The sequence below is a fragment of the Scyliorhinus canicula genome, chromosome 12, assembly GCF_902713615.1.
Source record: "Scyliorhinus canicula chromosome 12, sScyCan1.1, whole genome shotgun sequence".
Taxonomy (NCBI): Eukaryota; Metazoa; Chordata; class Chondrichthyes; order Carcharhiniformes; family Scyliorhinidae; genus Scyliorhinus; species Scyliorhinus canicula.
The window spans coordinates 13,700,348-13,727,468 of record NC_052157.1 but is presented as its reverse complement, the minus strand read 5'-3'; the positions used below and the strand labels follow the sequence as shown (position 1 = coordinate 13,727,468).

The following is a 27,121-nucleotide window of genomic DNA, read 5'->3' as shown; positions in this document are numbered from 1 at the left end:
ACTGGTATGCTCTTGACTACCTTCTGGCCCGTGAGGGTGGGGTATGCGCCATAGTGCAGGGCAAGTGTATCATGGGAGTTCAAGACCTAACCGCTAACATCACTAAATTTATGGATCGCATACGGGATCACCTGGACGTATGCAAGACCCTGGCTCTTGGGGTAACTGGGGATTCGGAGGTTGGAAGGACTGGTTGATAAATATTTTCATGTATTTAGCAATGGCACTCGGCTGCATCTTTGTGGGCCTGGCCATCCTTAAATGAGTGATGGGTAAAATGCAGGGTGCACTGGAACAGATAGACGCCCCTAGAATCTTGGATGTTAGGATCCACGAGGGTGCAGCGGATGACGGGGTGCTGCAACAAGAATTGGAAATGCAGCGACGAATCTTCTTAGATGAGGGGCTGTAGCTATAGATTGGACCGATAGGTTATCATGAAATGATAAAAGGAGGGAATGAGGAATTGAACAAACAAATGTGATCAGGGCAGCACAGTAGCATTTTGGATAGCACAATCGCTTCACAGCTCCACAGTCCCAGGTTCGATTCCCCGCTGGGTCACTGTCTGTGCGGAGTCTGCACAACCTCCCCGTGTGTGCGTGGTTTTCCTCCAGGTGCTCCGGTTTCCTCCCACAGTCCAAAGATGTGCAGGTTAGGTGGATTGGCCATGATAAATTGCCCTTGGTGTCCAAAATTGCCTTTAGTGTTGGGTGGGGGTACTGGGTTATGGGGATAGGGTGGAGGTAGTGGAGGGTGGAGGTAGGGTTGACCTTGGGTAGGGTGCTCTTTCCAGGAGCCGATGCAGACTCGATGAGCCGAATGGCCTCCTTCTGCACTGTAAATTCTATGAAAATAGGATTATTAGTTAGAATAATGTAGATCTGAGCCAGTCTGATAGTAGTGAGTTCACAGACAAAGGGATTCAGAAAGCATGGCCAGGAAGGGGGGAGGGAGCCTTGTGTGAGAGTTTGGCTCAAGTTAGAATCAGCGCTTGATGGAAAATGGAATGTCAAGTTTGTATACGTGCCTTGTGAAATGAATTGCTCCTGTGTTCGGCCTGGCACGTCCTTATCACGATCTTGACTGTCTGTGAGAATCTGTGGTGGGAACGAAACGCAGCCGGGGGAAGAGTCACTCCTCGGGTCTTTGATAAAGAATTGCTATGCTATGCAACTAGTGAGCTAACTGTGTGATTAATGATGTGAAGAAATAATTATATGAAGGAGGGGTTCTGATGAGCTAATTGTATGACTAATGATTGGAAGGTTTGAGGGGTTTTGTAATAATATATATTCAACTGTAACTAAGAAAAAATTGCTTTTCATTTGTTGTAACTCAGTTACACTTGTGCAGCAGCCCTGCGGTAAATAAAAGGTTCTTTGAAGTTATCTGGTGTTCGACTGATGATTACCTCCTGACTGAAAATTTAGAATTATCACGTGGAGGATGGGGAAAAGGATTCTGGGTAACAAGAGGCCCAGGGTTGAGGAATGGGAAGTGAGCCAATCAGGATATATGGCCAGGTCAGGAGGTGTATAGGATGACCTATGGCACTCTTGTATGTGAAACTTGATGCCATTTGAATGATATTTGCAGAGATTTCTTTGTCTCAGATTTCACTCGGTTCTGGGGCTTCAGAAGACCGACTGTGTGTTCTGAACCTCTGTGGAGCGAGTCAGCCTTGCAAGTTGGTTAAAAATAAATAATACTATACCTACAAATCCATCTCAAGTTTTATTGAGGCCAGACTGACGGGTAAAGAACTCAATATTGTCAACGACAAACCCGTCCTCAAAAGGATAATACACAGTCTGCCTGCACCTGAAGAGAAAGACGCAGCCAAAATGTAAAGAAAATAACTGACTATGGTGGATCTTCCTCAAACACAGTGAGAAAAAATCTAACCTTACCACCCACACCCTCCACTGCTTCATCACTCCAGCTCTGCTCACCCTCCCCCCAAAAATATATTAGGATAAGGAAACTGCACAAATTCCGAAACCAATATACGGCTGAACATGATAAAATAACCAATGGTGCAGAACCTCATATCTGAGATATTTACTTCCCTAAAAACAAATAAATTGACAACATTAGCAGACAACAACATGATTATCAGGGAGTAAAGTCAAGGATAACAACTGAGGAAGAAGGCAGTCATCAGGATAAAGAATACTCCATTGGCACACAAAGAAAGTAGACATCCAGGGTAAAGCAGGATCTGAAACGGAGAACACGCTTCAGGATCTCCGAAGGATTCGAACAATCGGAACACAAACCTCATTACTTCCAACATGCTAGCCGGCTTAGGCGACCCCAACCTCTCTCGACCAACACAGGAACAGGATCACACACAACCAGAGATTGGAAGGCCAACCCAACCCCAGGCCTCGGAGACAGGACTAAATATGCTCCATTGAATTTGAGCTGCCCAGCCTCCAGCTTGAGATTTCCGAAACATGGCAGCCAGTTCTCAAACTCGGTTGGGAACATCTTCACCACCTCACTGGAGACACCAGGTACAACTGTGCTCCTCATCCAACTCCCCTTCGTCCTCACTGAAATTCCTCAAGATGAACGACAGGCCATGAAACAGGTCAATCATACGGAGGTGGGCTTTTATGATAGACGGTGCTCTCTCTACTACGAGAACCTCCTCGTGTGCAGCCTCCATTAAGATGCCTTGCATCTCTTGAAATTGGGCTTGAACACCCTGCACTGCAGAGTCAAGACAATCAGATGGCTCACCTTCATCACTACCACCCATCATTTGTCAGTGTGCACTGTATCATCTGGGTGGGAAATCTCTCAAAGGCAGCTGCGCCACCAAAAACCAGGCCCACTCCAGCTGCCACAAATCAACCAGAATGAAAGTATGTTGTCTAGACTCAAATGTGCTGAAACATTGACCAACAAATCTCGGTACATAGTAAAAGCCACATAAACTGAAAAAAATATTTTAAAAAAGCAAAGTGAGTGCACAAGGATGAAAACAAAGATTGAATGATGAGCAGAGGCGAGCTCGCGAAGACGCAGCCGCGCCCACGCTCACATCACGCTATCCCAGATTTTATGAATTTGAATTTAAATTCCACCAGCTGCCATGGTGGGATTTGAACCCACGTCCCCAGAGCATTAGCATGGGCTTCTGGATTACTAGTCCAGTGACATTACCACTAGACTATCATCCGACACATATTAGATAAAAAAAGAAAATAAACACAAATGCTGGAATGAAAAATTGCTACAAATACACAAGTCAATTAGTAGCTGAAAGAGAAATATAGGTATTACGTTCAGTTGGCCCCTTTATTAAAACAGCCATGTAAAGAATGTAGATTTGTTGACAGTACCTGTAGCTTAAAGGTAGAATAACTCCATCTTTTCCTTCAGAGCAACAGGGATTACTGCAATTGTGACAAATTCTGCACAGACATTGAAAGAGACAGCTGCTCAATTCTTTGCAGGTAATTTCAGAATCGGCAACAACGGGAAGGATGTTCTCTGCTGTAAATCTGTACAAATTATGTAGCCACTGAACATCCTGCAAATTGAAATGCAAGAAAGAATATCACAGCCAGTATTTCAATGTGTTAAGTTTTTCTAAAGCACACCTAAAAAGAATTAGAGATATCCTGACAAACTACAGATATCCTGTATTTAGGACAGTTAATGAAAAAGACGATATCCAACCATATAGAAGAGAAAATGCTGGTAAATCTCAGCAAGTCTGGCAGCACTTGCTGAGATTTTCCAGCATTTTCTCTTCCGTTTCAGATTCAGCATCCGCAGCAATTTGCTGATATCCAACCATACTCTGTTCTCACACACTTTTTACAACATAAAGCTATTAATATCATCAAAGCAGCAAAAACAATGGTAAACAAAATTCTACAGCATACACATGACTTCAGAGGCTACAATCCCATACTCCGTTCCTATTTGAACTCCACATAAAAGTTATAGATGTCATACAGGCATTTACAGTGCAAGGGGACATTCTGTCCATTGAATTGGTGCCGGCTCTCCTCAGAACAATGCGGTCAATCCCTGTAGCCCTGCTGGTTAATTTCCTTCAAATGCCCACCCCATTTCCTTTTGATGTGGAGATGCCGGCATTGGACTGGGGTGGGCACACTAAGAAGTCTTACAACACCAGGTTAACGTCCAACAAGTTTGTGTCGAATCACTAGCTTTCGGAGCGCAGCTCCTTCCTCAGGCTTAAAGGTAGAATAACTCCATCTTTTCCTTGAGAGCAACAGTGTTTACTGCAATTGTCACAAATTGAAAGACATCTGCTCAATTCTTAGCAGGTAATTTCAGAGTCGACAACAACACCGGAGGAAGGAGCTGCACAGAGACAGAGATAGATAGGTTCTTGATTAATAAGGGGATCTGGGGTTATGGGGAAAAGGCAGGAGAATGGGGATGAGAAAAATATCAGCCATGATTGAATGGCGGAGCAGACTCGATGGACCGAGTGGCCTAATTCTGCTCCTATGTCTTATGGTCTTCTTTCTGGCACCCTATCACACACTTCACGCTCAAGTCTCTTTGCTTATTCCAGAATGTTTTCAGCATGAAACCATCCTCCAAAGCTGGGTGCCCAAAATAAATGAGCCTGGCGACAGACAGCAAATCAAGAACCTTACATAACTAGTGTCACTGTTGTTTAATAATAATTATTATTATTTTTGTCACAAGTAACCTTCAATGAAGTTACTGTGAAAAGCAGGCTTTCGTTTGGTGTGTTGTACTTGTTTGCCTCTTAATCGATTATAGGTACTGCTATTCCTGATGACTGGGGTCTGAAGTTAACTGTTGGAGACACTCAAAATACTGCTGTAACCCTGAATATTCATGTAGATCTCCTGCTGTTACCTTACACCCTTGGAATTTTGCCACATTCCGGTGCCTGTTCGGGGAGGCCGGTACAGGAATTGAACCTGCACTGCTGGTCAATACAAGCCAGCTGTTTAGCCCATTGTGCTAAACCAGCCCCTTTATGAATTCTGCTAAACATATGCAGAAAACACATGTCCTCTGCAGCAGCAAATATCCATTAAGTAGAATCTAATCATGACCCTTAGACATCCAACAGCATTATCATTGCCAAATCTCTCACCATCAAAATTCTGAGGAGTTATTGACCAGAAACCTAAATGGACCAGATGAAAAAAATTATGGATACAAGAGAGGGCGACAAACTCATGTCCTGACCCCAGAGTCGCTGCCTAACAAGAACATTACCAGCACACTACCTCTCCTTTGGTCTAAATGTTGGGAGTAAATCAGAATGCTGACTCTCTCTTTTGGTGTAAATCTGAATGTTGACCCTCTCTTTTAGTCTAAATCTGAATGCTGACCCTCTCTTATGGTCTAAATCTGAATGCTGACTCTCTCTTTTGGTGTAAATCTGAATGCTGACCCTCTCTTTTGGTTGAAACCTGACCCTCTCTTTTGGTCTATATCTGAATCCTGACCCTCTCTTTGTGTCCAAATCTGAATCTTGCTCCTCTCTTTTGGTGAAAAACCTGAATGCTGACCCTCTCTTTTGGTCTAAATTTGAATGCTGACCCTTTATTTTCATTCAGACCCTGGCAATGGATACCAGGGGTTGGTGTAGCACAGTGGGCTAAATAGCTGGCTTTGAAAGCAGACCAAGGCAGGCCAGCAGCACGGTTCAATTCCCGTACCGGCCTTCCTGAACAGGCGCCGGAATGTGGTGACTAGGGGCTTTTCAAAGTAACTTCATTGAAGCCTACTGGTGACAATAGGTGATTTTCATTTCATTTCAACCTGGGGAGCCTCGTGTGGTCAATCCGTTGGCTAGAAAGTGACTGACTGGCGGGATGACTTTGTCAATGTTCAGAAGGTGGACTAATTAATAAATTGAGGTAAAATGGCGGTTATTACAAAGGGAGGTCACTCACAGCAATGCTCAGCTTCCCAAATCCTGACACAAACTCCTCCATAACACTCAGTGCGCCTTAGGGGAAGAGGCATCCACGGTCAATTCGATTCGAAACCCCTTTTAAAAACACACAAATGTAAGCCGTCAAGGCCTCAATCTCCAATTAAATTTTAAACCCCCGCCGATAACGGCACCAACGTTCGGCAGAGCCAACTGTCACTTCATGCCTTCGTCGCTCAAGTCGGCGCAGTGAGAAGCAACTTCCGGTTCTTGCCACCCTCGGGTGCAGTGAGAAGCAACTTCCGGTTCTTCCCCCCACGGCCCATCCGTGTCGACGTCCGGTTCCCTCCGTGCCCCGCTGCCTCTCCCCTCCCCAGCACCCCGCAGCCGCGTCCACATCCGGCCACCCGCGCCCCGCAGCCGCGTCCACATCCGGCCCCCCGCGCAGCCTCCTCCTGTAAACGCTGACTGGACAGACGAGCCGCGCGTCGCAGAAGCTGAGGCGACGGGAGAGAGGGCGAGACTCATTCCAAACAGTGAAACCTACAGCCAGGGCGGCCTCGGGAAGACAGAGGGTGACCCCCCCCCCCCCCCCCCACCCCCCACCGCCGATGTGCCGCTGGGGGTTGTGCGTGTGGGTGCCGCTGGTGCTGCTGCTGGCGGCCGAAACCTCGTCGGTCTTCTCGAAGACACCGGCCGTCTCTGCGCCCCTCAGCCGGAACGGCACCGCCGCCTCCCGGAGCAACGGCACCACCACCGCTTTGGACAACGTCGCCTCCCTGCTGCACAACCTGTCCACCCTCAAGAACCTGGTGCTGGCGGCCTGTGCCGGGGCTTTCCTCCTGATTGTGTGCCTGCTGGTCAGAGTCATCAGGTAACCGCAGGGGGTGTATAAATATCATAAATATCAATCCACACCACTCACCTACAGACAGCGGGTGGGGGTGTCCCCTCCTCTGAAATTAGGCTTAAAAATAATCATTATTATTGTCACATAGGCTTACATTAACACTGCAATGAAGTTACTGTGAAAAGCCCCTAGTCGCCACATTCCGGCGCCTGCTCGGGTACACGGAGGGAGAATTCAGAATGTCCAATTCACCTAACAGCGCGTCTTTCGGGACTTGTGGGAGGAAACCGGAGAACCCACGCTGACCCGGGGAGAATGCGCAAACACCGCACAGTGACCCAAGCCGGGAATCGAACCCGGGTTCCTGGCGCTGTGGAGTAACTGCTAACCACTGTGATACCGCGCGCGCCGCCCACTTTTGAGGAGGGGGTGCGAAGGTGTTGGGGAGGGAGAGTGCAGATTTTGCTATTAGCGTTCCAGGATTGAGGAATTCCACTTAAATCGGTGGATTGGAGGGGTTGGGGCTCTGGAGAGGGGTTTCCGGACAGTGTGGATGGGGAGAAACCTGCCACTGGCAGGAGGATTGAGAAGCAGCGGAAGGGGAGTGGCAAATTTAAGGTGATTGGCAAAAGAAGCAGTGGTTAGCACTGCTGCCCCATGACGCCGAGGACCCAGGTTCCATCCTTGACCCGAGTCACTGTCTGTGTGGAGTTTGCATATTCTCCCTGTGTCCGCGTGGGTCTTATCCCCACAACCCAAAGATGTGCAGGGTAGGTGGATTGGCCATGTTAAATTAGTCCTTAATTGGAAAAAATAATTGGGTACTCTGCAGTTTTTTTTTAAAAGAAGAAAAGCAACATGGGAGGGGAAAACGTTTTCACAGGGCCACCGAATAGTTAGGATCTGGAAAGCAGTCCCTGAGTATGCACGGTGGAGGCAGTCGGTTGAGCCATTCAAGGGGGGAATTGGATTATTTTCTGAAAGGCTAGTTAGTCAAGCCAGCATGCAGGCGACCTCCAGAAAATCCAACTTAAAAGGATGCGCTGTGTCACCCAAATAAATGATTACACAATGCCCAAGCAGCTCTTCTGCAGGGAGAAAGCAGGGGAGTGGCACTAGGTGAATTGCTCAATCAGTGAGCCAGGGCTGAATGGCCACTTTCTGTGCTGTAATTACCGTAATATGTGTGTGTGTGTGTGTATAGAGGCAACTCATTTGGCCAATTTAAGGTCATCAAGATCCTTCCTATTTCCATTCATAAGTTCCTGTGTCAACTTTTCTTGTTGAAACCTATTTGTGACCTCTCTTTGTAATTGCACCTTCCTTCAATTTTATTGTAGCCAGTTTCTATTGTAAATATTGGCATGCAATGCCTGGCAGGGTGTGTGGAGACATGCAGGCTTAAAATTTCATGTCAATGACCAATCAAAAGTTTCTCTGCGGATGCTGCCTGGCCATTTCCTAGTTTTATTTCTAATTTTTGTGATATCTTGCCTACTAAGTAAGTTATGGGAAACGTAGCAGGTGTAAGATTACTTATTGACTGGTTTTACACACGTCGTCAGGACCAGTTGTATAATCTTCACATTTGGTGGGTTAGTGTCTGGCGATAATTTCAAGCGCATGTGCAGATCTAATTTGTATCTAATTTCTATTTGTTCGGGGCTAGTTCAGCACAGGGCTGAAGAGCTGGCTGTTAAAGCACACCAAGGCAGGTCAGCAGCACGGTTCAATTCTCGTACCAGCCTCCCCGAACAGGCGCCGGTATGTGGCGACTGAGGGCTTTTCACATAACTTAATTTGAAGCCTACTTGTGACAATAAGCGATTTTCATTTCATTTTTCATTTCATTATCTATTTTAAAGTCATGCATTCTGTTCTCGTATTTATATTTTCCTTATATTTTCATGTTGGCATTTGTAGTGGAAAACTGCCTGTAATAGTATTACAACACCTTTCCCAGGGAGGTGTAATTACGTTGATGGGTTTCCATTACGCTTTTAGAAAGAGGCATTTATAATGGAAAAAGTGCCAGGAATTACAAATCAATGTATGATTTAGAACAGATCATTAATTTAATTTGATATGCATTCATAATATAAGCTGTTCAGAATGGTCAGGCTTTTTATGTGGTGATAACTGCAGCAGTAAGCTGCTAAAAGAGTTAGGCAAACTAGCAGTTCACCATCACAACTAGAAACATATACAATAGGAGCAGGAGGAGGCCATTTGGCCCCTCGAGTCTGCTCCGCCATTCTTTATGATCATGGCTGATGACCCAACTCAGTAACCTGTTCCCACTTTCCCCCCATATCCTTAAATCCCTTTCACCCAGAGAGCTATATCTAGCTCCTTCTTGAAAACATAAAATGTTTTTGCATCAATTGCTTTCTATGGTAGCGAATTCCACAGCCTCACCACACTCTGGGTGAAGGGATTTCTTCTCATCTTAGTCCTAAATAGTTTACCCTGAATTTTAAACTGTGACCCCTGGTTCTGAACTCCCCTGCCATTGGGAACAGCCTTCCTGCATATATCCATCTCATCCTGTTAGAATTTTCTAGGTTTCTACGAGATCCCCATCATTCTTCTGACTGACTCCTAACCGACTCAATATCTCCTCGGACATCAGTCCTGCCATCTCAGCGATCTGTCTGATAAACCTTCTCTGCACTCCCTCTATAGCAAGAACATATTTCAGAGAAGGAGACCAAAACTGCGCACACTATTCCAGGTGCGGTCTCACCAAGGCCCTGTATAATTGCAGCAAGACATCCCAACTCCTGTACTCAGTTCCCCTTGCTATGAAGGCCAACATACATTTGCCTTCTTTACCGCCTGCTGCACCTGCATGCTTACCTTCAACGACTGGTGTACAAGCAGACCTAGATCTCGTTGCTCATTCCCCTTTCTCAATCTATAGCCATTTCGATAATAATCTGCCTTCCTGTTTTTGCACCCAAGTGGATAACCCCACATTTATCCACATTATACTGCATCTGCCATGTATTTACCCACTCGCTCAATTGTCCAAATCATATTGAAGCATCGTTACATCCTCCTCACAGCTCACCCTGTCATCCAGTTGTGGGTCATCTGCAAATTTGGTGATTTAGATCCCTCATCTAAATCATTAATATACATTGTGAATAGCTCGGGTCCTACCACCGATCCCTACGGTAACCTATTAGTCTCTGCCTGCCATTTGGAAAAATAATCTATAAATATCTTTGTGTCACAAGTAGGCTTCCATTAACACTGCAATGAAGTTACTGTTATTCCTGCTCTTTGTTTCCTGTCTGCCAACCAGTTTTCTATCCATCTCAATACACTGTCCCAATCCCATGCGCTTTCATTTTACACGCTAATCTCTTGTATGGAACTTTGTCAAAAGTTTTCTGAAAGTCCAGATAAACCACTGGCTCCTCCTTGTCAACTCTACTAGATGCATCCTTGAAGAATTCCAGTAGACTTTTCAAGCCTTCGTAAATCCATGCTTTTTCTTAACCTGCCATTGGTTTCCAAGTGCTCTGCTGTTAAATCTTTTACAATGAGCTCTAAAATTTAATCCACTACCAACGTCAGGCTTTTTTCTCTCTATCTCCCTTTTTAAATGGTGGGATTATATTACCTACCCTCTGATCTCTAGGAACTGTTCTAGCGTCTGTAGAATCTTGGAAGATGACTGCCACTGCATCCACTATTTCTAGGGCCACTGAATACTCTGGAATGTAGATTATCAGGCTCTGTGGATTTATCGGCCTTCAGTCCCATTGAGTTACAAGTTTCCTGTGACTGCCTAATAATTCTGCCTCGATTTTGATTGTATTCCGAAACCGGTGAGTTTGTGGATGAGTCTGCCATGTGCGACAGAGGTTTTAGAAATTTGGTGCTGAATTATCCATTTGCGTCTGATCCCAATCTGATCTTGAACTGCGCGAAGTTTCGCCATTCTACACTTCCTATCTGAGTCCTCCTTGTCTCTGTTCTATTTTCACTGCCACGGGCGACTATTATTATGTTACTTTTCTGACTTTTTGGCCTTTTGTTCCACCTTCGATCCAAGCCCACCAGCTGAAATAGACCTCCATCTTACAATTCTGTTTATTGAAATTGGAACTCACGGTTCTGCCCTTCAAGACAGTTCATTTTCCAAAGACTTGGTCATTGGAACCCTGCACCACTCTTTATTCTTCCCTTTCTTCTGAGATGTGCAAACTTCTAAAAGCATCTTTGTCACCTAACCACCAGTAATTAATCTTGGGGATTTTCGCAATAACTCCATTGCCGTGTTAATGTAAGCCTACTTGTGACAAGAAAGATTATTATTTGTCTTGTCTTCATACTTTTATTGATCTTGGTTTTCAATATTGGCCCTGACCTTTCACCAATGTTTCTCAATAAAAATGTGAGAGAACATCTGCTTACAACTAATAAAAGCAAATTACTGCGATGCAGTTCGAAATGTTCGCTCTTTGCTCTCCCGACAGATGCAGCCAGATCCCCTGAGATTGTCCCGCGTTTTCTCTTTACGTATCATCTTCCAACCATGTTTGTTTGTTTCTCATGCATTTAAGAAAAATAAGGTCTGAACTTCCACAGCAACTCGCAACTAACCTGAGGGGCAAATAAATGCCAGTAAAATGAAAACTCCAGCTCAGTTTTTTTTTCTCTTGATGTTTTTTATCAAAGTAGGCAAGTGTCTTGTGAAGACTTACGTAATACTACCAAATCTGTGATGTTCCAGTCTGCCCAGAAATGCTTGAATCTAATTAAGTATACGAGGTACAAATACAATAGGTTCTTTCATTCTGTCATCAAGTTAAATTTATACAACTATTTATGTGCGTTATAAGTAGGCCATGTAAACATATAGTCGAAGTATTTGTTCAAACTTGTAAAAAGCAAACTTCTAAAAATCTGAAATGAAAACAGAAAATGTTGGAAATACAGCGAGCTGGACATTAACTGTGGATGGAGAAAACATCCCTCAGGCCAATTGACGACAAAGAAGACATGCTGTGGAAGCACTGGTATGGAAGGTGGGATTGTCAGAATTGATCCAGTGGAGAAACCTCCCCCTCCTCCCCTCCACCTCTGCTCTCACCCAGAAATGGAAATGGGGAAGTCAGTAAAAGGGAAAGTCGGAGAGGGACTGAGCAAAGGCGAGTGAAGATTGGACATTGGAAGCATATTTGATATTTTCCAGTTTAGTGTGAGAGCTGGAATGGCACCATCGAGGCCATTAGTGTACCAGGAAAATAATCGAGGGAGGGGACTTCGGTGAGCCTGGAACAAGCGTGGTCAAGTTGGTCCCATGGATAGAGTTTTTAAGTTCCAAAGAGAAGCTCTCATAATTTATTTGTTCTAGTTGGTGACCAGCCTAATTAGAGGGAGCTTAAACCAAGTCTCAAGATTTGGGGCTGGTGTAATCAGTTGATTTAACTTGGCCTCTAAGGATAGATGCAGATGCAAATTCAAAATGAATGAGCTTCAAGTCAAAGTAGAGATCAGGAGAATTGTTTCCTACAAAATAATTATGTATGGATCAGAGTCCCAGCAAAGGTCAGTTTAACTCCTTTAGAAAAAGCGATGTATCTAACGTGTAATTGAAAGCTAAAGGAGGGATGCAAACTGACAGTCCAATATTAATGCAACACTGAGGTACTTGTATAGTACTGTGGAAGAGTCCTGGGACATTTAAAATGCTTATTAGAGAATTTGTGTTGCATTACTCGTGAAAATCGCAGTGAAGTTTCAAATTTAAATCTTCAGTGTTCCCTTGCTCTTTGAGCCACTTGGAAGATTAAGTTGATGATGTCTATAGCCTTCATGGAATGTGCAGACTGAGTGGGCAGACAACTTTTATTTTTCTTCTTTTTCTCCTTACACTGTCTTGATTTTCTTCAGCTGTTATTTGAAGGTATCATTACCAAAAGCAAGTTATTTAGAAATAAACTTGGCTCTAAGCCAAGTCTTATCACAATTAGCAACATGAACCTTCTACATAACAGGCTCAATATTGAGATAGGACGTGTGTTTGATGCCAGCTCCTACCATCATTGCTGCTGTTCTGTAAACAGTGGTGAAAGGGACTCTTTTTCTTGGATATCTAAGCTTAATATTCAACTGCCGACACTTTCTTGCATTTCAACATTAAATGGTCCTTGTTTCAGTTGCAATGGACACATCTTTAATAATCACTTTTGTCTTCTGAATACACATATATGTTCTTGCCCTCAGGTCTGGAAGAAAAATCAAGAAAACGAGAAAATATGATATAATTACAACTCCAGCAGAAAAGGTGGAAATGACCCCACTCAATGAAGAAGATGACGATGATGAAGATGCCACAGTGTTTGATGTAAAATACAGCAGGTACATCATGGTTCTTCCCAGATTTCCCCCAAATCTCAGCACTAGTGATTTATAGGACAGTGATTTTAATATTTAAATCGCTCAATGATGTGCATTCTGTACGAATAGAAGTACTTTATACACCAGTCATTGAGAAAATATTCCTTGTGCTTAAATAGCATATTTTGCAATGAGACCTCTAACGGCCCTGTCTATTAAGATCCAGACAAACATACTCACAAGCACAACTCATTGGAGAGCAACCAAGCATTGGGAATCCTGTCAATATCTACCTTCTAGTATTGAATCTGACTAACATTACCTACCTTTGTCGCACCTGAAGTAAATAACTCCTCGGGGATCAAATTTGGGATCCCGTGGCTTGTGCATCTGAGATGCATGTTCCCTTTAATAACTGAGCAATTGGGAAGCTTTCGCTACACCTTTTGTGATCAAAAATTGAATGTACCTAGCTTCCACTAGTGATATTTGGATTGTCCAGATTTTTACGGGAACTTTGTCTGACAAGGTAGTTCTTTTAAGGTGGCGATATAAAATTAGCAATGACAACTCTCATTTATATTGTGCATTTAATATCCCAAGGCACATCACAGAAGTGGTATCAAGCAGGTTCCAATGCCATATAAACAATAGAATGGAAATTGTCTCCCTTCACTCCCAACAAAACACTGTGGTTCCCATAAGCCAATCAGCATATTGTTGAAGCTTTCCGTTCAGCCAGCTGGTAGATATTCATGCTGAAGCAGGACTGCCCAATCATTTTGAATAAAAGCTAAAAATGCTGCACATTTAAGTCAAATTTTGGCCATATCTATACAGTGTTCTCAATTGTACTCATTAAGAAGAACCCCTCATTTAGTCAGGGATATAGATCTGAGCTCCATAAGAGAGTAAACAGTTAACTACTTCAGGTGGATAATCTTGGAAAGTTTGATATAGAATATGCAGGGACATTGGAAAGATTTCACATAGATTAAAGAAATGAGGGACATCTTTTAACTTTTGACAGACCAGATTAACTGCAATAATTTTGTGCAATCCTAGCCTATTTATTTTTGTATCAAATGGGAAACATACAATTTATTAATGTGATGTTGACATAATATAATTCCGAACAGTACTTGTTCATCTCTTAGAAATTAAATATCGAAAATAAATAGCCTTTCAGTCCTCGGAAAGTTAATAGTGGATAGATTAAAGCCTAACGAGGTACATTTGTGGGATACTAAATAAAATAATTTAGCTGATTACTCCTATAATAAATTCTTTGTTGAAGACTTTCAGATATCAATGTGGCAAACAGCATCTATATAATGTGACATTTGTGATGATACTTAATGGATTACGGAAATTAGCTGAATAACATGATGATAAAAAGCTGCCGTATGTACTTTTTAATTTGCACATTGCAGCCATTAGCTGCAACCTTCAACATCCTAATTCAATTTGGTATGAGCTGCTAATTTCATGGTCAAAAACCAGCTGCTGTAATTTTACAGAAGTGTTTTTGTTGGGAAATTTTTGTCCCCTTTCCTAATTCTCATGTAAATCGACAAAGGACCTCTTTGTTTCCGAATCCATGGAAGAAAGGTAATTTCTAGTTGATCAAACAAAACACATTGGGGCTATTCAACAGCAGTCAGTAGAAGAGACTTTCATGGATAGTAATGCATGTTACAGTTCAAGCTTTTTGCCATGATGGTAATCCATGTTGACAACTAGAAGATATTCTATAATTAGACAGAACCTTTGTGAACACAGATTTGTGTCTTTATACTCTAGAAAATAGATTAATCCAAAATTCCAGTAAAAACTTACTGGATATTATGTGGAATGCCCATGGTGATATTCCATTATATAAGAAACCTTTTTTAAAAAACAGCCAATAAACAAACTCACACTAAACTTACTTGACCAGTTTTACTTTATAGAAAAATGTAATACAAAATATAAATGCAAAAGAACGTTCCTAGATACTATTTCGATACAATAACCAAAACTTGTGAGTTTTGTGGTGGACAACAGCAACAAGCCATAAAGCTACCCTGGTAAAATCCCACCAGTTTAGTGATCAGCACCAGTTGGGGAGTATACTTCTTGGGCCTGAGATGGCATGTTCAAGCTTTGCTTTTCAATGTATGGTTCGGAGAGCACCTTTTTAGAAGTATATATCACTAACACAAAAGGGAACTTAAAACCGGCACTTTAGTTTGTCAGAGAAGCTGCGATAAAATGGACAGATATTTTAGAGTTGTAAATGCTTGTTTGGAACTGATGCCAGGAAGAAGTACTCACAAGAAGAAAGGCTTAACTCCGGTTGGGGGGGTGCACCAAATTTTAATATAGTTAACACAAAATGAAGATTGGTCTTGCAGTCTGCCGGTCTAAAACACATTTGAAAATCCCAGCACCTGTTTCTCAGTTCGGTCCAGTCTTCATAAACCTAGCCACTTTGTACAGGATAATGCCGGGCAAGTTGAACCAATGCTCATGGCAAAGATAGAGAAATGGGTAGAATGTAGCAACAGGAGTAGGCCTTTCAATCTCTTGAGGCTGTCTGTCAATTAATTGGATTGAGACCAATCTTCACTTCCAAATAAATTTACGTCCTGTTGCTACATATCCCTTGATACCCTTACCTAATGAACAGAAACTGCAAACTCTCCTCATGAGTCATCTTGGCTGCCAACAATAATGTTGCAAAATATTTCAACCAATAAAAAGGCTTTGTTCAAACTACTGCTGCTCCTGTGAGGTGTGTTACATCAGTGTACCACATCTCCCTGGCATAGAGTCATTGTGTTAACTACAAATTTATGTTAGGTGAATTTTTTAAAAATCACATATCACTGTCATCAAGTTTGGATGATATGATTCCGATAAAAAACAGTTCCTCTTCCTCTTCCTGCAGCACATTTCCATTTCATGCAGCTGCTTCTGATGTCAGCTGCATGCGTTTAGTTTTTGTTTGTTCAGAATTTGGCAGCACCTTGCAGTAAACCAGCCAAACCTGTCTTCTCCTTAAGCACAAACTACTGAGAAGTGGGAGCAGAGAGGAATGAGGGACAGGAAAGTAAGGATATGAAAATGGGTAACGCAGGAAAGAATCATTTGGTTGGATTAATAGAATTGTAGAATGATTATCTACATAAAAATATACCTGTACTGGCATTGCAGGCAGACCAGCAAAGTTTTGTTAGCTTAATCCTCGGTACGGAGGGATTTTCTTATGAGGAGAGGTTGAGTGGGTTGGGCCTGTATTCATTGGAGTTTAGAAGAGTGAAATGTGACATTGAGACATATAAAATTCTCAGTGGGGTTGACCGTACATACTGAGAGGTTTATAGATCATAGAATTTACAGTGCAGAAGGAGATCATTCGGCCCATCGAGTCTGCACCAGCTCTTGGAAAGAGCATCCTACTTAAGCCCATGTCTCCACCCTATCCTCATAACTCTTATGAGGAGAGGTTGAGTGGGTTGGGCCTGTATTCATTGGAGTTTAGAAGAGTGAAATGTGACATTGAGACATATAAAATTCTCAGTGGGGTTGACCGTACATACTGAGAGGTTTATAGATCATAGAATTTACAGTGCAGAAGGAGATCATTCGGCCCATCGAGTCTGCACCAGCTCTTGGAAAGAGCATCCTACTTAAGCCCATGTCTCCACCCTATCCTCATAACCCAGTAACCCCACCTAACCTTTTTGGACACGAGGGTAGTTTGTCATAGCCAATCTACCTAGCTTTCACATCTTTGGAATGTGGGAGGAAACTGGAGCACCCGGAGGAAACCCATGCAGACACGGGAAGAACGTGCAGTCTCCACACAGATAGTGACCCAAGCCAGGAATCGAACATGGGACCCTGGAGCTGTGAAGCAACTGTGCTAACCACTGTGTTACCGTGCTACCCCTTGTGGCAGAGTCTAGAACCAGAGGACATAATCTCCAAGTAAAGGGTCTCCCATTTAAGACAGAGATGAGGGGGAGTATCTTCTGTGGGTACTGAATCTGTGGAATATTTTACCGCAGAGGGCTGTAGAGGCTGGGTTGTTAAGTATGTTCAAGACTGAGATAAACAGATTTTTAATCTTGCAACACCAGGTTAAAGTCCAACACGTTTGTTTGGAATCATTAGCTTTCGGAGCACAACTCCTTCATCACTCACCTGATGAAGGAGCTGCGCTCTGAAAGCTAGTGATTCCAAACAAACCTGTTGGACTTTAATCTAGTGTTGTAAGACTTCTTATTGTGCCCACCCCAGTCCAACGCCGGCATCTCCACACAAGATTTTTAATCAGTAAGGGAATCCAGGGTTATGGGGATAAGGTGGGAAAGTGGAGTTGAGGATTACATCAGGTCAGCCATGATCCTGCTGAATGGTGGAGCAGACATGATGGGCTGAGTTGCCTATTGCTGCTCCTGTGTCTTTAGGAGGCCATTTGGCCCATTGTGTTAATGCCGGCTCTCTGCAAGAGTAATTTAGCTTGCCCCTTCCCATTTCCCCTGAGCCTGGCAAGTTTTCTCATCAGCTGCTTTTACAATTTGGCGTTGAAGACCTCTTCCATCTGCCTCCACCACTCAGTCCACCCAAATAATGAATTTATTTACTGCATAAAAAGAGAAGATCGCTGTTGGTTCTTTATCCAATTATGTCTTTCACTCCACAGACTTCCCCTTTAGTTCTTTAGCACCTTAACCCCCCCCCCCCCCCCCCCAAACCTTTTCACTTGATTAAAACCTATTACATTTCTACCATTATCCAGTTCTAATGAAAGGTCATTTACCTGAAAGGTTAATCCTGTTTCTGCCTTTATGTCCACTGACTGATCTGTTGAGTATTTCCAGTACTTTCTGTTTTTTACTTTGGATTTCCAGCATCTGCAGAGATTTGCTTTTGTAAACCTTACTGTGCAATGCTATGGACCACCAGGCCAGGGTGATTTGGAACTGCAAAATTAAGGAAGAAAGGTGACCAGTAAGATGACCGTAAGCTGTGAAAACACCCTGCATTTGATTTATGACTAACATGAGCAATTTTTTTTTAAAATCACCCACACAATGGTGGGTGAGGTTTTAATTACCTGTAATCTTAATGACATAACTTGAACTGAAAAGGTCACTAAAGCTAAGCAAAACTGCCAGATTTTAATAACACCAACTTTAAGTGCTTCAAAGATTTCATCAGAATGAACTTGAATGTTTGAATATGACTGGGAAAATGGAGTTCCTGCAAGGTAGATCATAGATCATATAATTTACAGTGCAAAAGGAGGCCATTCGGCCCATCGAGTCTGCACCGGCTCTTTGAAAGAGCACCCTACCCAAGCCCACATCTCCACCCTATCCCAGTAACCCCAGTGACTCTGGTCCATTGCACTCAATGTGTACCCATGCAAGGATAAAAACAAAATCCCAAAAGGCTCTCCGACCTGGTTGGGTGGGCAAACAAGCAACTCCAAGAAGACCATAAAAGAAAATGGTGCGAGTGAGAAAATATTTCTGCTTGCAATTTTAAAACGGTATCAGAGTGGCAAAGGTGAACTCTGAATTGGGTGTGGCAAGAGAAACAGCGAGTACTAATTATTTTCACTCCCAAGAAAAACTAGGGCCCAGAGCGGGCCATTAAAATTGGGATTGGGTGGTGGCACGGCGACTGATGGTACACACGTTGCCAAAATGCTAAGTGCGCTCTGTCGCCTCAGGTTATACAGGTATGTTTGAGCTGGGAGAGGAGTTGTAGGGTGCTGTGAAAGTAACTTGTAACAATTCATAATACTGAACCAAGATTGCCAGGCAGTTAGCATAACCTACGGTGAATAAATCTCGCGGTCCGAGATGCACCTGACGTCTCTTGAGGAAATAAGTGAAGAAATTAAAGGAACTCTAGTATAAATCGTCCACAATCTCAGAATAATGGAGAGCTGCCAGGGGACTGAGAAAGACGGGTGTTTACTTTTGTTTTGGTCCGTAAATGTAACAAAAATTACTCTGGCGAAACTACAGACCAGTGCATAGATGTCCGTTTTTTGTAAAGTTCTCAAAATCCTTATTAAAGTGGAATTGCTGGATAACAGTAAAAGCATAACATATAGCCAGTTTCATGAAGAGAAGACCTAGCCAGTTTCATGAAGAGAAGACCGTGCCAATGTATCCTCGCTTTCTTTGAGGATGTGACGAGAGTTTGATGAGTACGGCAGAAGACATGGTGTACTTGAGAATTTTATGAAGGCCTTTTTGAACAGTGCCTTGGTACGGTTGATAATCTAAAAGCAGCAAGAATTCATGAAAGTACTTTACAGTGAGTCACATGAAGAATACAGCATGCCCTTATTGCCTCCAGCACACTCCTGGCCAGCCTCCCATCTTCCGCCCTCTAAACTCTTTCTGATCATGGTATAAGGCAAATTAGATAGACCGTGGCATTGTATTATCGAGTTGTTCCTACATTCTGGCAGAGTTTGTCCAAAACCCTCTTGGGAGCAGGGTTTTCATCCAATGCTTCCAGCAGAATTGCTGCTGATGGTGAATATTATCACTTTACCATTTTGCTCTAACTGCAAGCAGCTTGCTCTGTTCGTTTAGCTGTACAATTGAGCAGTACTCTACTACACTGCTGACGTGCACATATATGGGGAAGTTCGCAAAATCACGCCTGAGATTCCATTGCGATTGTACAGATGCAATTTTTCCCCCACACACTTTCCTGTTATCGCTGAATTTGCATAAATTGGCTAATTCAGCAAAACAACAAACAGCGTATTAATTACAATCTGTTCACAAAAGTAAACTAGGTTTAAAAGGAAAGTTTTATTTTACAGAGATTGGTTTTTATAATTTCTCGACAATTTATTGAATGTAATTACTGATTTAAAGTATGCAAGTACTGTCGTGCAGGTGAAATCCCACCTTCCTTCTCATTGAGAATACCCTTCACTGTATTGTGTGGCACTACCACTGTGCTAAATGGGAGAATTTCAAATCGAACTAGCAACTAAGAAATGGTCACCTATGAGGCACTGTTATCATCAATGGCAGAATTGTTCTCAACCACAAGCTGTAACCTCATAACCCAGCATACCCCCCTCTCTGTCATTACCATCAAGCTGTGTGATCGACCCTGGTTCAATGAAGAGTACAGGATGGCATGCCAGGCCTACCTAAAAATGTGATGTCAACCTGATGAAGCTACAACACAGGACTACTGTCATGCCAAACAGCAGAAGCTGAATGCGATGAACAGAGCTAATTGATCCCACAATCAAAAGATCTGTTTTTAGCTCTACAATCCTGCCACATTCAGTCATAAACAGTGATGGACAATTAAACAACCAACATGAGGAGGAGACACCACAAATATCCCCATCTCAACGAAGGCGGAGCTCAGCACATCGGTGCAAAAGGTTGAAGCAGTTGCCACCATCTTCAGCCAGAAGTGCTGGGTAGATAATGCATCTTGGACTCCTCCGGAGGTCCCCAGAATCACGGATGCCAGTCTTCAGCCAATTCGATTCCCTCCACATGATATCAAGGAATGACTGGAGACTCTGAATACTGCAACGGTTATGGCTCTGCAGGGGGCGAGGCAGATTGGAGTCATGCCTCGCACAAAGGAAGATGGTTGTTGGATGTTAATTATCTCAGTTCCAGGACATTGCTGCAGGAGTTCCTCAGGGTAGTGTCCTGGACTCAACTATAGTTACATGCCTCATCAAGCATCTTCCTTCCATCATAAAGTCAGAAGTAGGTATATTTGCAGATGATTACATAATGTTCAGCACCATTCACAATTCCTCAGACACTGAAACAGTCCGTGTTCGTATGTGGCAAGACCTGGACAGCGTTCCCGCTTGGGCTGACAAGTGACAGGAACATTTTGTGCCTGGCAATGACCACCTCCAACAAGAGAGAATCCAACCGTCTCCCCTTGACATTCAATGGCATTACCATCGCTGAATCCCCCCCCCACTATCAACATCTACAATAAATATTCAAATGAAAGCAAGATACTGCAGATGCTGGAAACCTGAAGAGTGACACAAATTTGAAACGTTAACTCTGTTTCTCTCTCCACACATGCTGCCAGACCTACTGAATTTTTCCACAGCATGTTCGGTTTTTATTATATGCCATCTGCAAATTGCACTGTAGCAACTCAACAGCACCTTTCAAACCCATGACCTCTGCCACATGGTAAGATGTTTTTTCCCAAACTGGGGGGTCAAGTTTCAAGCGTGGGTGTTGGGAGGGTTGCAGAGCAATTGTTTGGGGCTTTTCCAGTCACAGGAGAAGGATCCCAATGGCAGCGACCGTTTTTTCAGAATGCTGGCCGCAACAGGCCTTTAAATGCGAGCGCTGCAATCGTCCTGCTAGAAGCGGCAGCAGTGAGCAGGTCACGCGTCCTGTACATCCATGCTTTGGGCGCAAAATCATTGAGGAGAGATTGCTCCATTTTGTAGCTGTCAGCAAGCAAGTAACAGGACTATGAAGAGCTGAAGATGGGTAATTTTGTAATAAGGACGAGAGCGCCTGAGATACAAATAAGCCAGGATTTTACAACTGAATCTGGTGGAGAGAGCTGCACAGCAGAGTCTATGACAGGACATGGCAGTGCTGGTGTGGGCTGGACACAGAGCTCCAGTACCTCTGGTGAACTTCTCATTAAGAAGAAACTGAAATCGGGTACAAAGACGATTTCTTGAGGTATGGCTTTGTTAATTGTGCCAATGCAAATCAGGATGCAAAGTCCATGTGTGTTATATGCAGGGAAGTGCTGACAAAGAGAGTTGGATGCTAACTGTCTTGCCTTGCAGGCATCTTTTCAATTATAAACAACTGAGAATTGCAACGGAATCATAGAATGTACAGTGCAGAAGGAGGCCATTCTGCCCATCGAATCTGCACTGGCCCTTGGAAAGTGCACCCACTAAAGCCCACGCCTCCACCCCATCCCAGTAACCCCACCTAACCTTTTTGGACACTAGGGGCAATTTATCATGGGAAATTACCTAACCTGCACATCTTTGGAATGTGAGTGGAACCTGAAGGAAACCGACGCAAACACTGGGAGAACATGCAGACTCCGCGCAGACAGTGACCCAAGCCGGGAATCGAACCTGGGACCCTGGAGCTGTGAAGCAACTGTGCCACCGTGCTGCACTATAAGGAAGATGATTGTTTTCAGTCACTGAAAGTTTGGCAGGTGCGAGTACAAAGCCAAAACTACTTCAGGTTCCCCACACTGCTACGACATATTGAAGAAAATAGTGTTAGTAAGGGAATTGTCAATAGACAGATAAGCCTTATTTAGTCACAGCTGGCTCCACTCATCAACCGTTTTTGTCGCTACTTTCCAAAGGAGAAGTTTCAGATTTTGAAAGAGAAGAGGTGGGTGAGGGTGGAAAAAGTATTTTGCATATGAGACCCCAAAGTCAATTATTAACTTACAGCTGACTCCAAATGAAGAGACTGAACTTGTGTACCTCAGCTGTGACACATTAAAAATGTCACAAGTCCATGAGGCTATCAGCATCTGGAGTAGCGTCTCTGAGAAATATCCAGTGCTGAGTAAAACAAGCATTTTGTTGCTATTGCCCTTGCCCTTGCCCTTCACAACGACCAACATGTGTGAGGTTGGGTTTTCATCCTCAAAGATGACACAAAGGAACAGGCTGAACTCTGCACCTGATGTGTGCAATGCCCTCTCCTGTGGACCTGATTGGAGTAAGATCATGCGGACCAAGTAGGCTCACCTGTCTCATTTAAGTTGAGCAAAAATAGTGTGCCGTGAAGGCCAGCGGCATGAGTCGCGAAGGTCAACCGATTGGTAAAAGTGGAAGAAAAGTTTGAAAAGCACTGAAGGTATGGGCAGCAGATATATGAGGGCACCACCTGCTGCCAGTTTCCCTCCAAACCACACCATCCTTATTTGGAGTTGCATTGAAACAGTGACTGTGAACGAATGGCAAATTCCTGGACATCCCTCCCTAACAGCACTGTGGATGTACCTACACCACATGGGCAGGAAGACGGCTCACTCCCTGCACAGTCTCCTTGGGGTTCGCATGGGTTTCATCCTCACGACCCCAAAGATGTGCTGGGTAAGTGGATTGGCCAGGCTAAATTGCCCCTTAATTTAAAAAAAAAAGGCAGATGGCTCACCATCATTTCTTGAGAAAGATAAAGGGTGGGAAATAAAATCTGGCTCAGCCAGCAACATACAATTTTTTAAAAAATTGACAGGATTATGTATCACCAGTTATAGCTTGGAGCAGTGATGCATGAAACAGAATTTGCAATAAGCCTGAACTTAGAAACTGGTGGAAGGTTTAGAGTCTCAATAATTTATTTTGCATAGCGCTGAGCTTTATTCTGTGGTGTATTCATATAATAAACTGATATTTGGAGCTTCACTACTAGTTATGATATTGATCCTTTGATCAGTAGACCGGTCACTGTATAAAACAGAGGCACACAATTCTTGTTTTGATTCGTGATCCTGATATGGAAATGTACGGTAACATTTTAAAATGACATTTGTTTTGCTATCCCAATAAATTGCTGCCAAAGTGTGAGTTTTATTTCTGCTGACTGCATTCGCTTGGAAAATTGGCATAAGGTTAATTTCCAAACATAGAATAACGGTGAGATAGGGCAGCATGGTGGCACAGTGGGTTAGCCCTGATGCCTCACGGCACCGAGGTCCCAGGTTCGATCCCGGCTCTGGATCACTGTCCGTGTGGAGTTTGCACATTCTCCCCGTGTTTGCGTGGGTTTCGCCCCCACAACCCAAAGATGTGCAGGCGAGGTGGATTAGCCACGCTAAATTGCCCCTTAATTGGAAAAAAAAATGAACTGTGTACTCTAAATTTGAAAAAAAAATAACGGTGAGATAGGTTTATCTACATGGTTAAACTGATGGAAGTTTTGGAGGGTCGTCGCTGTATCTCCAACAGACCTGATTGTGTGACAAAAATTAGAATCATAGAATTTACAGTGCAGAAGGACGCCATTCGGTCCATCGAGTGTGCATCGGCCCTTGGAAAGAGCACTCTTCTTAAACCCATGCCTCCACCCTATCCCTGTAACCCAGCAACCTGACCTAGCCTTTTGGTCACTAAGGGGCAGTTTAGCATAGCCAATCCACCTAACCTGCGCATCTTTGTACTGTGTGGTGGGGGGGGTGGTGGGGGACCTGAAGCACCCGGAGGAAACTCACGCAGACACGGGGAGAAAGTGCAGACTCCACACAGACAGCTCCTGGAGCTGTGAGGCAATAGTGCTAATCACTGTGCCACCGTTCCCCCTTCAATTCAGACACAACCCATCCCGCTTATACAGGTCCCATCTGCCCAGAAGCAATCCCAATGATTCAGAGTATTCATTTCTGATTTTTGATTCAAGTCCACTCGCAGGAACTAATCTGAAACATTGGAATCTGATTCCTGTCCTAAATATATTTCAATATAATATTGCAAGCTTTAACTACAACTAATGAAATTAATAATTCAAGTTTGAACTCTAGTGGTTCAGTTTGTTTCATTTCAAATGAGGTGCGATCAGGTCGTCCTATTTGCACGTAAGATCCAAAGTAATTGATTTGAAGCTTCATTGAAAGAAAGGAACAGGCAGTTTGCAATTCCTGCCACAGAATTGGTTTACGGTTTCCAAGAATCCATTAGATTATTTATAGGCTGGATTCGCTGTGATTGATTTTTTTTTCTCTTCTGTCCCTAGGTGAAGATTTGTGTGAAGTGACTGTGTTACACGGATGACCAGTCACACTGCCAACCACCAGCCGCAATAACCTTCTGGATGAAAACTGGGTTTGACTTGTCATCTGTATCAGCTTTCCTTTCAGCTTCGTGCAGATCTCAGACTGCGTATAGCAAAATCTAAATTATCTCTTGTCCAGTTTATCACCAGAGCAATATTCCTGTCTGTTTCCTGTGGACTTTATAGAAAGCTTTTTAAAAAAAAAAAGACTTATTTTATTATGCTTTGAATTGCATCAGATTTGTATGTATGACACTAGTTGTGTGTTTGTACTCTTGTCCAAAGTAGCATTTGTACTGCAAGACTGAGGTGAAGTGGAATGTAGTTTAGCGCTTAAATGGGTTTCCAGGGTGAGGTGTGGTGTTGGGTCTTTGGTTTTGAAATGATACACGCACACACTGTTAGACTGGGACAACACATGGTCACTTTTCAAAATGTGTGATTCCTTCAATATCGATCATTCGTACGCGTCTGCAAGTAAAAGTAAAGTCGCCACACTCCCCAATGACCATGGAATGCTTTCCCCTTTGAGAGGGAGAGCCGACTGGCGATGATTTAACCTAAGGTCACCGCACCTCAGGCGTGGGGTAAGGTTGAGAAGGTGGGGCCTTCGTGAATAAGCCAGTACGGGAATTGAACCCACACTGCTGGCCTCGCTCCGTATCATGAACCAGCTGTCCAGCCAACAAGTATGCAAGTCCAGATTGATCCTTTTCTATATAACAACCTGTGAATGAATTCTACATTTGGGGTGGTGGCCAAATCAATTGATTAGCAGATAGTTGATATGTATTTTGTAGAAAAATTGGCTCTGCATGGTCATGTGGACTAATCATAAGGATCAATACTGCGTGGAGCAGGACCTAATCCGGTGGGTTATCTAAGGAATTGGTAATATAGCATTTATAATTTAACACTTGTTGGAAAAATACATTAACCTGCTTCTGCTTGCAAGAGACAATTGCAAAGTGAAAATTCAAGTATGGAGCAACATAAATTGCTGAGCTGAAAGTTACTAAAATATATGTATCATGGTGGTACAGGGAAGTGCTCTGAAGTACTATTTGGTGGTTTTTTTGGCTGTCGACTTAGTTTGAGCCTCCATTCCCAAGGTTTTATTATAACTGGCTGCACCAGTTGACGCTGTTCAAACTGTATGCAGGAGCTCATATGATTGTATGGTTTAAGCATGGCTGTTGTAAAAATGCTCAACACATCTTTCAGTTTCCTTGTGTTGGACAGACTCTCATTACAAGCACTTTGCCAGACTGCAAGTTTTGAAAACAAAACTATGCTGTGCTCCAGTTGACCACTTTCTGGTTCACGGTTGGGCTCCTGGATTTATTCTTCACAGCGAATAGTGCACCGCATACCGCGTTGTTGCTATTAAGTTTCTATGTGCATCAGTATCATTACACGACGTTCAAATTCACACTTCAATCAATGTTTAGATCATAGAATAGAAGACTATAGAATCCAGAAGGAAGGAAGCCATTCAAGTCTACACCGACCCTCTGAAAGAGCACTCCACCTGGGCCACTCCCCTGCTCTATCCCCATAACCACTTACCTAACCTTTTTTAAATCCTTATTGTCACAAGTAGACATACATTAACACTGCAATGAAATTACTGTGAAAAAGCCCCTCGCTGCCACATTCCGGCGGCTGTTCGGGTGCACAGAGGGAGAATTCAGAATGTCCAAGTTACCTACAACACGTCTTTCGGGACTAGTGGGAGGCATCCGGAGGAAACCCACGCAGACGTGGGGAGAACGTGCAGACTCCACACAGGCAGTTACCCGAGGCTGGAATTAAACCCTGGCACTGAGGCAGCAGTGTCAATACCTTTCATTATTTAATTATCTCAGTCAATCATCTTAAGCACCCAATACTGGCGTTATCACTAACTGACATGCAACCAGTACCTCATCCAAATGTTCCATTATGCACAAAGTTCTTTGCAGTCCCAATCCATGATTGAAAGACACTAATTGTGCATGCAGCAGGAATTTCTCATGCCAATCGCTACGTTTTACTGAAATTTAATGGAGGAAGGGAAGAGGAGTACATCAGTACAGTTGTGTGTATTTCACACATTCAATGTTGCACTTTAAGTAACTGTGAGAACACTGCATTTTTAACATGTATTCCATTTGTTACTAGAAGCTGTTGACTCAACAGAATCATCTAGTGGTAGGA

General features: G+C 43.3%; 2 protein-coding genes across 6 annotated transcripts in view; one reads left to right on the top strand and one right to left on the bottom strand.

Moving 5' to 3' along the window:
* ctc1 (CTS telomere maintenance complex component 1) overlaps nucleotides 1–6,203 on the bottom strand; it is a 119,881-nt gene extending 113,678 nt beyond the window's left edge. For 2 of the 5 annotated variants that reach the window (XM_038813639.1, XM_038813641.1), the window contains exons 1-2: nucleotides 5,937–6,195; nucleotides 3,357–3,547 (exon numbers count right to left, since the gene is read on the bottom strand). In XM_038813639.1, the coding sequence (XP_038669567.1) occupies nucleotides 3,357–3,547; nucleotides 5,937–5,978 (233 nt within the window). In that variant the 5' untranslated portion in view covers nucleotides 5,979–6,195. Of the gene's footprint in view, nucleotides 1–3,356; nucleotides 3,548–5,936 lie in introns of all 5 variants that reach the window. The other 3 variants (XR_005462532.1, XM_038813642.1, XM_038813640.1) reach the window with 3 other exon arrangements.
* Nucleotides 6,204–6,509: 306 nt separating this feature from the next.
* On the top strand, nucleotides 6,510–25,276 carry fam174b (family with sequence similarity 174 member B). Its single transcript, XM_038814301.1, has 3 exons — nucleotides 6,510–6,791; nucleotides 13,011–13,145; nucleotides 24,884–25,276. The coding sequence occupies exons 1-3, from the start codon at nucleotides 6,529–6,531 to the stop codon at nucleotides 24,885–24,887; spliced, it is 402 nt and encodes a 133-aa protein (XP_038670229.1). The 5' UTR covers nucleotides 6,510–6,528; the 3' UTR covers nucleotides 24,888–25,276.
* Nucleotides 25,277–27,121: the final 1,845 nt, after the last annotated feature.

What these genes read in the sequence shown, in the direction of transcription:
- fam174b (XM_038814301.1), top strand. Translation starts at nt 6,529, where the DNA reads ATGTGCCGCTGGGGGTTGTGCGTGTGGGTGCCGCTGGTGCTGCTGCTG. An exon ending in CTGCTGGTCAGAGTCATCAG is followed by an intron (nt 6,792 to 13,010) that starts GTAACCGCAGGG and finishes TCTTGCCCTCAG; the next exon opens with GTCTGGAAGAAAAATCAAGA.